Source organism: Durio zibethinus, chromosome 7, assembly GCF_047325235.1.
Source record: "Durio zibethinus cultivar Kanyao isolate XHJ-2024 chromosome 7, ASM4732523v1, whole genome shotgun sequence".
Taxonomy (NCBI): Eukaryota; Viridiplantae; Streptophyta; class Magnoliopsida; order Malvales; family Malvaceae; genus Durio; species Durio zibethinus.
The window spans coordinates 23,776,010-23,788,834 of NC_143168.1; the positions used below are offsets into that span (position 1 = coordinate 23,776,010).

A 12,825-nucleotide genomic window follows, 5' to 3' on the forward strand; every position below is an offset into this window, starting at 1 on the left:
GGCTATTGCAAATTGCAATGGCCATAACTTGTCGCCCTTTATCGGCCTAACTTTTCACCCACCATTGATAAAAAATTAGTGTAAATTACAATAAACCATACCAAAATAATAAAACAGTCTTCGAATTTTATTATTTTATTTAAATAAATTTTTATATTTTTATTATATTTAAATAAAATTTTAATCTGTAATTTGTATTTAAAAAATTATTTAATATTTAACTTATATTTAAAAAATTTCTGAATTTTTAATTTATATTTAAATAAATCTTAAACAGTTGACATAAATAAATATTTTATTTAAAATAAAAAATTATTTGAATACAAATCATAAATCAAATATTTATTTTAATATAATAAAAATATATAAATTTATTTTAAAAATAAAATAATTTAAAAACATTTTTATTATTTTAACCTTCTTTTAATTATGTAAAGCTTTTGTAGTTGTCTTGAAATTGAGACTTTAGACCCGGGAGGATTATTGGCAAAGTGAAACTCTTTTTTTAATAATTTATATATTTATTAGATTTCAAATTTTTATTAAGTTTGACTTAAATTACAAAATAAATTCAAATTTATTCATTAAACTTGATTTATAAAATAAAAAATTAAAAAATTCTTTCTTAAAGAATAAAATATAAAAATAAAATTATATATATACTTACATAATTATAATATTTTAATTATATATTTTATTTAGATCTAGATTCAAACTTTAATTATTTTATTAAAAATTTAACCTAAAATTTAATCAAATTTAAAAATTATATTTATATTCATTTAACAAATTTTAGTTTTTTATCTAAATTTTTTTCAAAGCTTAAACGAACTTTCGAATCTGAATAAGTATTTTAACCCCTAAACAAATTTATTTCCTCTATCCAATCTCAATTAAATATATATACTTCTTTATATATATAATACAAAATTTAACAATAATATATTTTGCTATTGTATTTGAAATTAAACAGAAAAATGTACATAGGTTAGATAACTTTCCGAAGCAGAGTTGAAATCACACCGATCAAACAAAAAAAAGTTCAAACTAAATTTTTACTAAATTACGAGAGAGTTAAAAAAAAAAATCATATCTACATTTAATTTCTACCATACACATTTGAATATCTGACTATACTCCAATCTTTGTGCAGGTTATGCGAGAACTTGGCCAGAAAAGTCTTCGTCGTCGCTCGGAGTCATGACAAATCTAGGTGAGTATGAAAGGTCTCCTTATTTGCTAAAAAATAATAAAACAATAATTAGTGTTATCATAAAGTAAATTATCCAAAGAAATAATTAAATATATTTTTTATAAATGCCAAATTTTATTCATTCAAAAAAAGTACCAGACCTGCTACAAGATAAACCTGGCTGCCAAAATTACAGTCAGTCAAAAACAGAGTTACAAGAAAACTGATAGTAAACTTTATTAATCCATGTAGCACTAAAATTTTTTTTTTTGAAAAGCAAATGTAGAGATATATTCGAATAGAATATAATCGATACAGTGATAAGTTTAAGTTCGACTCATAACTCGTGGTTCGATATTCGGTTCGAACTTGATCAAATTATATTTTTCAAGTTTGAGCTCAATTCATGATCGAATTCGAGCTATTCGAGCTCGTTCGATTAAGCTTGATTAATATGTAAAAACAAGTTCGATTTGTATACTCGACAAGAGTTTGATTATTTATGCTCGAGTTCGAACTCGAATTTGAAATATTTTATTAATTAAAATAATAAAAATATATTTAAATAAAAAAATTCGATTAAGCTCGTGAGATACTCGAGTCGGATATAAAAATACTCGAATTTGGCTCGATCGATAAGTTGAGTTACTTGAGTTTGAGTTCGACTCCATAATAATCAAACCGAATTTGAGTTTTTTTCGAATCGAACTCGAGTAGCTTATGAGTACTAATGTATCATTTACACCCCTAATTGTGACATCTGACCTCATTTATTGTTTGTCCTTTGTTGGTCTCAATTTTTGTTTTAATCTCATTTTTAGCATTCAGCTTTTTTAAATTATTTACTTCGACCTTTAAGTGTTTTCCAAAGTTTTTCTTAAATACTTGTAAATTTGTTACTTTTCATCAAAATTCTCTTTAACTAATCCGTTTAGTCTCATTATATAATATAAATTTTCATATAAATAATAAGTTTTTTTTTTCTTTTAGTGAAGCTATTTCCTTATATGCAAATTTTATGACAGGAAAAAAGCACAATAATCATTTTGAGTAATTTTAATGCATAATAAACGAAAATGTAATTATAATATTCAACATAAAACTAAATTTTAGCTATATATATATAATTTACAATGTTAATTGTAAATCTGCTATAAAGAAATCAGGTAATAATTTTAATGGAACGCAACTATCCATATAAAAAATAAAATCAGCGAGTTTGTGTTAAAAAATTTTACATGATTTTATATTAAATTTTCAAATTAACTCATGTGATGTTTTGGCCATTAGGGCCCCCTCCACATCAAACTTTGGCTCCGTCCTTCCTCTTATTTAATATGAAAATTTTTTTTGGCGAACTATTTAATATGAAATTGGAACGCATGTATAAACTAATTAGAACAAATAATGTAAAAAACAACTGTCTATCTTTTTGTTTGACTTTTCAACATTTAGTACATCCTTCTCAAACGAAAAAAAAAAAAAGAGAAAAGAAGAAAACCATAGATATCGGTCAAAATTACTCACAGAAATTTGTTGGAAGTTATTGCCCTAGCAAATTCTTCACTCTAGCAATTATTTCTTCTATCTCACTTAAAATGTCATTTGTTAGCCGTCCAAATAAAAGGAAAAGGGAGAAGCAGCAGATCAGTTGTTCGAAAAAAACTGTACAAATCAAGCATCCTGGTATATATGGTGTGATTAATTATTGTTATATATATAATTTATAAAATAAGAAGTTTATTTATAGTTTTAAACATTCTTTTGTCTGTCCAAGCAGAAAGCAAAAGAAACTCTTCGGGTTAAGACGATGAAAACTGGATTGGCAAATAAGATACAGGAGAAAAGGGTCATGGCTGAGTCACTTAAGGCAACCATAAAAGATGCAGCAGAAACTGAAACAGAATATAGGTTACTGAAAATGAGAAGGAATGAGCTGAGGGGTGAGCTGATTAGTGGAATCAAAGGCTTTGTGAGATTGCGGGCAACGGAGATGTTGCTGATGGAGGAGCTCGATTTACTTTGAAGCAAAGATCAATAACCCTATTCGAGAGTTTGACAAATAAAAAAAGCTTACTGCGCTTTTCCAGGATTGATGGAGATTCGAGTAGGGCTTAAAAAAAAAAAACATATTATATATATGTTTGATGTGATTGCTTGCCTTGTCTCAGTTTGCTTTTGCCCTTTGTCTGAAAAACCGGTTGGTGGAATGGCACCATAAATAAAACCTCTTTGTTTTGGAATGCTTAACTTTAAAGATTATCCAGTTATTGGGTGATCATATACTCTGGGTTGGGCCTTAGTAACGCAAATCCAAAAAATTTTGGAGCACCGGCTTGGCCGAGGAATTTCTCTCTCTTCAATATACTTAGTAAGCAAAAGAAACTCTTCGGGTTAAGATGATGAAAACTGAATTGGCAAATATGATAGAGGAGAAAAGGGTAATGATGGAGTCATTAATGGCAACCTGAAGAGATGCCGTACAGACTTAGGCAAACTCTAGGTTGCTGAATATGAGAAGGAATGAGCTTAGGGATGAGCTAATAAGTGGAATCAATGACTTGGTGAGATTGCGGGCGATGGAGACTTTGCTGAAGTTGGAGGTGGCTCTCCTTTGAAACAGCGATTTTACAGTGTGATGAATACAATTTACTGCTTTTCCTGGAGTGATCGAGATTCGAGTAGGCTTTAATAAAACTTGTATCAATGTTTTTCTTGCTTTGTGGTCGCTTGCTTGTTTTCATTTTTTTTTTTTTTTGGTATTTGAGACATCGGAATTTGATTTAAGACTTACCAACAGATCACATACCTTGTTTTAGTCTGATGTACCTTCCATCCAAAAGCTTTTTGGTGTAAGTCCTAATGGCACTATGAAACCTCTTTGTTTGGGGATGTTTAAATTTAAAGATGGTCTCCCTAGATGAAAACAAGTCAAAAAAATTTAAAGAGCAAATGTCAATTAATCAAGCATTTGTTACAGATATATTGCTAAGCAAAAAAGAAAAAAAAATCATAGCAAGATAATTTCCCACTCCCTGGCTTGCTCCTTGGTTGAAATGCATTTTTCTATTAAAAGGCCTAAGGGTATAATCAATCATTTGCATTTGAGTATTGTCTACCGGCGCTTGGGGTTAAGTCACAAACTGCTTGGGAACTTGGTTAAGCTAATTGAGCCGAGCTTAAGTAGACTTTTCTTTCTTTTTTTTCTTTTGTAAAATAAGCTTAAGTAGACTTTTCAAAGCCGGAATCGCCGTTGCTAGTTAAAGATCTAAAAAAGGTTGGACAAAGAATATGAAGTTTAATTCAACAAATTTATTCAATTATTTTAAAAGATATTTAATGAGTTTAGATTCAAATTTTAGTATTTATAAATTTTCTTTTTATTTCAAGTTACACCAAAGTAAAAAATTATATTATTTAATAATCCCTTCGTGCAATACCACTATCCTATAAATAGAATGAACCAAGTTCAGAGCTCCGATGTTAAAAGACTTCTTTATTTGGGGGGCCAATGGCGATCCTAAGAGACTTCATGGTTCAGATACTAGGACACTCTGGGTATGCAATGGCTTAATCGGCATGCTTCATGCTTGCTAACCGAAAACGGCATCAAATTCACCTTAAGTTGATTTGGCAGTCATTCATGGTTGATTTTCCATTGTGTAAATTATATATGTTATTTCTTCGTACTTACAACTAGCATGTATGTTACATCCTCCTCTTTCCCATTAGGATAGGAAGAATAATCACGACCGCTCCTTAGTGTATTTATCAACGGAAAGGCGGGGAGTATTTCTCTCTATGTTTTCGAATTCTTTCCTACATGTTTAGAGGGGAGTTTTTCTTATTTTCTTGTCTAGTTATGGAAAATGAAGTTTGGTGTTAATCTGGCTAGACAGTTAGATATCTTGAGCCTGCTGAGTCTCCCCGATTTGGTTTCCATCCTTTGGATGAACCATCCTGATCAGTATTGAACCCAGAACTGCTTTTTCCTTTTACCTTTTTTATTGGCTGTTAGCATATATGATTCATGTCTTCGTTGGCTACTTTCTTTTGGTAAGTAGTGGGATTATATACCACTACCTTCCTCAGAAATTTTATGCCATCTTTGGTTTTGAATGAGAGAATTAACCTTTTTCAAGCTTTATCTGAATAATAAAATTGTATAACAATAATAATAATAATAATGTTATTTGATCATTAATTCGAAAGTATATAAAAAAATTATTTATCAATGAAGAAGAGAAATAATAATGGCTAAGATAAGACTTTTGTGAACTTATCTTGTAATTACGCCTAATAGATCCAAGAGTTGTCTTACTTCAATTTTCTTACTATTATTTTTTCTTTTTTATGTCAGTGTCATGGATGCGTCTGTGGTTAAAATTTTGTCACCATCTAGACTTTTTGTGAACTTTCTAAGCATCATCCATGGGATCGATAAACCAGGAATTGTTTTGTTTCAGTTTTCTTACTACTATTTTTTTTTAACCTTCTATGTCAAAGTTATCCAGCTACAGCCAATAGATGATTGTTCCCATTTCCGTTTTGAAATTGTGTTGAGGTGATGTTTATTATAATATTATTTATCTTTTGAAATTGCTTCAATCGTTCGATATTGGTGACTTTCGTAAGTTTTCCTCTCGATAAACCAAAATTATTCGGCTAGATATGTGATGTTACCAATTTTTTTCTTCGTTTTCTATTTCAAATTTATGTCTAGATATGTTGATTGTTACTTTTTCTATTTTAAATTTATGTCTAGACGACGTTTATTAATACATTATTTTCATCTTTTACAATTTCAATATTGATCGCACAAGCAGTCGCTCGGTTTTGGTGAAAATTTGTGAATTATCACTCGATAACCAAAATTATGTCTAGATACGATGTTAGAATTTTTCTTTTTGGTGCAAGAAAGAAAACAATAATGGTCTTGCTTCAATTTTCTTACCAACTATTTTTTTTTTGTTTTTTTTGGTTGTTGTTTTATACGTCAAAGTTAAGGTTACGGATGACTATCATTCTTTATTTTAAAATTCTGCTGAAGTGATGTTTATCCCATAGATGACCTGTGAAGGTAATATACGCCCAGGACCCAGCTATCTTCGCGAGCGGACGTTCGATTTTGGCTTTTCTTACCAGTGTTGATCTATTGACAGACGATCGTTAAAGGTGATGTATGTGCTCTATTTGGTCTACTATAGTACGCTGGTGTTTTTTTCCCCTCTATTTGAGTTTATTCAAATTTTCTTTTGGACAGTCTTGATTTCAGTGGTCGAATTTTGCAAGAAGTCAACCAATTTTCATAGACCAAAGATAGTGTGTTTTGACTAACAACATACCGTTTTATCATTTGATTTCAGGCAAGCAACTTTTTCAACAAACAAATTCCAGTAAATTCAATAAAACCGACAAGAGTAGAAACAGCAAAGAGCTGCTACATAGCTCGGTTAAAAGGACACAAAACATCTATAAAACGTACGATATCTTACAAAACCAACTTTAACTCCCAAACCTTAAAGATTGGACATCAAGTGAACAAACCAAGGTTCAATTTCTATCTAGCAGCTAGATATGTTTACTCGAGTTTGGCCCGGCTCTAACCGTGTTCTGGACATGAGTTTTAGATTTCGGACATATATAGCGACTTTCTCTCGAAGTTTATTTATTTATTTTGTAACCAAAAGCAAATTAGACGTTGGTGATAATGAATGGCAATTGTCGCCAGCAATCGCACGATCATGACATGCTGACTAGTCCAAACGCGCGACATCGCTCGATAACCCGATTTCTTCACCACTGGATTTTGTTGCCTTTCGACTCTCTCTCAATAGTCAAACCAATGAATTAAGCCATCTTTTTTAAATGTTACTAATTGTTCTTTAAAAATTCAAAACAAAAATATCCTTGAGAAAAAAATTAGAAACAAGAAATAACAATTGTTTCTTTCTTCTAATTTGTAGAAAATAACATTTTAATATTTACATTGAGAACAGTGGCCGATTAGCTTTATTACTTTTTCTTGTTGAAATTTTCATCATCTTAGAATGAAAAAAAAAAATAAAAAAGATGTATTAAAGGATTTATTAATGTTTGCCTTCAACACACAATACAATATTAGATTTGTTCCTTTAAAAAAAAAAAACCATAAATACCAAATAGTACATTAATGTTGTAACAATGTTCAAGGAGTTAAAACTCAAGTGTAATAATGTTCAGAGCAAAGATAGTAATAATTAGGCTTATAATTTGAAAAGGTAAGCAAACCATGTTAATTAAAAGCTCTCATAAATCCTTGAAGGGTATAGTTTAGCCAAGTTTTCAAGAGTCAGGGAAGAGGGTCAGGGGCCTCTGCCACCCCCCCAGATCCTCTCTTCTCACTCTCGTATGGTCCTACTTTGCTCATTCGAGGAGCTGAAAGCAATGGATCATAAATGGAGAAGCTGGTGTTGGTCAGGAGCTAAAACTCGCAGCCCAGACAAGTTCGGAGACAATTTTACAAACGGTTTGATGAATAAATGGGGAGGATATTTTTGTTAAAATTTATACGGATATTCAACTGAAAATCAATTTACATAAATAGAGATCCTTATTATATTTGCTTGCTCAAAATACTTCTAATTTAACCGATGTGAAATTATTTTAATCATTACTCTAATAGTATTAGTCAGGATTAAGAGTTAAGTCTGATGTAAGATACTTTTTTTTTTTTTTTAGAATTTCATCCAAAGACTAGAGGCATTACAGAGACCAAATAGCATTACTATTCATTGATATTGTCTATGTGGAGCACTAAAAGCAGTCAATGGTTTTTATTTTTTAGAAAGCTTGATTTATCAAAAACTTTATTTGCAATTAAATTTACTAAAATATTTAGCATTTTTGGTAAGTTTAATAAAACATCTTTTCTTGAGATAAAATATCTATAAAAAATAAGATTTTGATTAAGCCTTTTATAGTTGATTGCCATTCGAGTTTTTTTTTTCTTTTTTGTTCAGTATAGTTTCTTACCAAAAATGCTGAATTAGAATGGGGACTATTGGTTGGTTCAATAAACCCTTTTTGAAGTAAATCTAAAATTTAATTTCAAATTTATTTATATCCTGTTTGGTATAAATCATTGATTTAACTCTAATAATCTTGGTGGGATCAATGATTTGTAAAGTACAATATTTAGGACTTCTAGACCATAATTTTAAAGGTTCTTTGCAAAAATTTTTTTGCAAAATTTTGTACAACCATTGATTTTCACTGATTGCTTTAATTTCAGCTTTGTTAGTTGATTTTTATTGAAAACTAGAATCACCAATATGTTTATGATTTTTTGCTAGAGGTATATCTATAGATTGTTTATCTATTGTCAAAGTAACTGAATCAGGATTTAAGCTAAAAGGTAAATAATTATAAAGAAAATTATTACCAAATAGCATATCTTCATGCATAAAAGGAAAACATAAAATTTTTGGTATCATGAATTTTTTTATCATAATATAAATAGGAATATTTTTGGCTTTAAAACTAATGACGGTTTCTTTACCATCAGTACCTCTTACTGCTAAATGATGCTTCATAGGTTCTCATCTGTTTAATAGTAAAGCATTGCTTCTGCAACTAGAGATTGTTGCCCTAATATCTAATAATACATATAAAGAATATTGTTTATATTTTTTAAAATGAAAATCAGCTTGAATATAATTATAAAACCTTTTTGGTTGGTTTTTTGAAAATGTAATAACTTCATTATCTCAAATTTTGTATTGAGTGATGATAGCTAAACTTTTGTTTTCAATTGTTCTGTTTGAAGAGTTGATTGAATAAAAACTAAGTTTACTATGTTATAGACTGAAGGTTGAGATTGTGATTGGTTATCAGTAGGGAAAATAGGAATATTGACACTATTTTGTCTAGAAAAACTAGAAAAAGAGTTTCTATAAGGAGTAGCAAAGGATTGATTGCTACTAATACTTGTAGTATCATCTTTTTTATTAGAAAATAATGAAAATGAGGGAATTGAAAAGGGAAGTACTAAATTAGGATTAGAAGTAATAGCTTTAAAATTTTTAAAATGCAGATTTTTTTTCTGACACACAGAATTCTAAAGAATTTACTCTAAGATGTGTAGATTTTGATTATTCAATATCTTCTAATAACCATCTAGTAAAAACTAATAAATCTCTAAGATTCATCAATCTGGGTTTGATTTCAACTTGGTTCAAAATTCTCAATGATTTTTAGATCTATTTGTTTAATATATGTTGTAGCAATATTTGTGAATTCATATATTGTAGTTCAATTTATAGAAAGATCATGCGTATTTTCTTATAAATCAAAATTTTTTGTTTTGATTTGAAGGCGCAAACAATCTTTTATTAGGGGATCTTTAATAGAAATAAAATAATTTCATTTTACTTTAAATCAAATAGCTCTTGAAACTAAATTGGATTGGATACCTCCAATTATAGAATTTACAGGATTTAGAATTTATAGGATTTGTTAATCTTTTATCCATTAAAACAGCTAAAATAGAAATGTCTTTACCTGAAATAAAAAGAGGTTTAGTGGTTATCATTATAACCCCAATATGTATATATCTAATCTACAGGTATTTTTCAAAAATTTTGAAATTTTTTCTTTTGTAAATAAAGAAATATCTACCGATTCTTGTTTAGAATTATTTGTTATTGTATTGCCATTGATTTTTTCAACGTGACATTTTATCTAAGGTTGGAATTTCTTGAAAGAATCATTTTTATAAATATCATTTTTTTTATGATTTGCATTTTTAAAATTTCATCACCTGTAAAATGATGAGTTTCTTTGATAACATCTCTTAAAGAAGTCATCTGTTGTGTTTCAATAGAATTAGTAGTAGAAGATGTTTTTGATACTTCTTTTTGGTTAGAAATAGTATTTATCATAAAAATTTATTATGTTTCATTATCAAAATTATCTTATTCAGATTCAAAAAATAATTCATAAAAAATTTCTTCATCAAATAAATCTTCTACAAAACATATAGATAAATCTTGTTGTTTGAGAGTTTTAATGACCTTTTTTGCACTTTTCCCTTTTTTAGGGAACTTGTTTGCAATGTGACCTTTGTCTCAACAGATAAAACATTTGTATTTTTGTTTAGAAGTTTTTCTTCTAACAACAAATTTTTTGCCTTTGGTAACCTTGTTTTTTAGTTTCCATTTTTTCATAATGTAACAACAAATTTTTTCCTTTTTTTGAAAATATTTTTTTAAACTATTGTTTAAAGCCAAATTCAAATTCAATTTGTAAAATCTTAGTGCATTGTTTGTCACTAAGTTTGCTTTTGACTTATTTTGATACTTTTTGTTAAAGACAGTATTCAATAACCTGTTTTTGGATATAGTTTATTATATTTCCAAGGGTATCATATGAAGAAATATTACTACAACTACTAGTTGTAGTTGTAGATTTTTTTATACATAATTCTAAGTAAGTAGAATAATTTTGCAAACATAATTCATCCCATGATGAGGAAAGTTTGTGAAAATATTGTTCTTTCCAAAATGCTAAATGTTCTTAATCCAATTTTTGATATTCACTCATATATGTTTTTAAGTAATCATCTAAATTTCTAATTTTACAAAGTTTTAATTTTGACAAAATATATTGAGCTTCGCTGTTTGGATCAGCTTCATCCATTCTACCACAAAATTCATTTTTGTAGATTTGGGTTAAACCCTTTAATAATTAAGGGATAGTAGTAATTTGATTTAGGAGATTCCCTTTTTGGGTTTTTCCTGAATCAAAGTTTTCTCATTTTTTGAGAAATTGTAAAACATTACCCTGCCAAGTACCACAAAAATAATTTTAAAATTTTTCTTTTGTCCAATTATCTTTGTAGTGGGTTACTACAATAGACATTAATTGTGCGAAATCATCTATAATTTTTCATATTCTGATATAAGAGATTTGGAAATATCTAAATAAGTTTTTCCTGTGGCAACATTTCTCTTGTTTAAAGATTCTATTATTGTTGATGCAGAACTTTGGGTTGTTTGCCCTGGTTCCATTTGTTTATCTCATCTTTGTTTAAGAGAGATGGTTGATGTTGTTATAATATATTTGGTTTAGACATATTAGAAAATCTAAGTAAATCATTAGTTTATGGGTTAGAAACTTCACCAACTTTTCGTTTTCCTCGATTAACTTTTTGTTGACTAGGAATTTGTTCTTCTGTTTGTTCAGAAGTTTCAAATTATGTTTCTATATCCGTGTTAGATACATTTTCTTCTTTAACTACTGGGTTAGTAGTTAAAATATCATCAAAATTACCATCTAAGCTTTCATCATTGCTTTCATCAGTGGTATCATAATTAAACATATAATAATAATTAAATTTTTTGAAGATTTCTTTGTGTTTTATAAAGTTCTTCTATCATATTTAGATATTCAATCATGTTTTTAGGATTGTAGGAATTTTTCATCTTGTTTTTCAAGTGTTCAATCAGACTTTTGTAAGATTAAAAATCCGTTTGCTCTAGTTAAGAGAAGTTATTTGGATTTGATGATGAGGGTTTGTCATCATTGAGTGTCATAACATAATTTCCATAATATAAGGACCTAAATCATTTGATTGTGATTTTTGTTCTAATTTAGTACTAATATTATCATTTTTTTTCAATTTTATCAATTTTTACAAATAATTTTTTAAAAAATGAAGCAAATAAATGAACCAAACCATTTACAGATCTACTTATAGCAATAAGTTGGGTTTCAACTGTTGGATTTATAGGTAAATGATGATTATAAAGATTATCTGAACAAATACAATTATCTTTTTCAGATTGTTTCATGTTTTAGGTGCCTAAAACTGTATTTTTTTCATTAAAGGTTTTCTTAAAAGCCAATTAACAAAGTTTAACCGAGCATAAATACCAATAAACAGAAACCAAAAAAGTAGATATATAGGCTTTAAAACAAAAAACAACTTAGATAAATAAATAGCAGAAGTTTAGTAACCTTACAATATAATAACTTTGAGATCAATAGGAAATCAACTTTATATATATATATATATCTGAAGCAAATTACACAATATAATTAGTAACAAGCTTTGATACCATTTACAAAAAAAAGAAAAAAGTTTATAAAAATAAAAGAAAAAAAGGTGGAAGAGAGTTGAAAAGAAAGTGAAAGAGAGTTGATAGAAGAGTGAGAAAGGAATTAGGAGAGAGAGAAGCTCCTAGAAGACTTTGCCCCTAAAAATAGAGGTTTCTTCTATTTATAGACAAAATATAACTATAGTTAAACTTTGGTTAAGTTTATTTGTACAAATTTATTTACTATAAACTTTTACTGTAGCTACAGTTGATAACTGTTTTCTTTTTAAAAAGTTGTTGCTGGTTTGTCTACTACAGTGATTGAGCTATCTTTCAGTTGTCTGCCAAGTGCTAAGCTATTTGTTTTAGTGGCTTGATGGCTTATCCTTATCTTTCTTGAATATTGTCCTGATTAACTAATTATTCATTTTTTGGATTAAAAGATTATGAAGAATTTGTTATGGATTTATTCCATAAATGCCATCATTCTTGATATTGAAAAAGTAGATTATAAGGATAATATAAATCTACCATTAGAGATAACTTTGTTAGTAA

General features: G+C 28.3%; 1 protein-coding gene across 1 annotated transcript; it reads left to right on the forward strand.

Annotated features, from left to right (window-relative positions):
- Window positions 1–872: 872 nt before the first annotated feature.
- LOC149518210 (uncharacterized) lies at window positions 873–5,078 on the forward strand. Its single transcript, XM_089763942.1, has 3 exons — window positions 873–1,213; window positions 2,805–2,878; window positions 2,973–5,078. Exons 1-3 carry the CDS (start codon window positions 1,201–1,203, stop codon window positions 3,216–3,218), a joined length of 333 nt encoding a protein of 110 aa, XP_089620068.1. The 5' UTR covers window positions 873–1,200; the 3' UTR covers window positions 3,219–5,078.
- The last annotated feature ends 7,747 nt before the right edge of the window (window positions 5,079–12,825 follow it).

What these genes read in the sequence shown, in the direction of transcription:
- LOC149518210 (XM_089763942.1), top strand. An exon ending in TGTACAAATCAAGCATCCTG is followed by an intron (nt 2,879 to 2,972) that starts GTATATATGGTG and finishes CTGTCCAAGCAG; the next exon opens with AAAGCAAAAGAAACTCTTCG.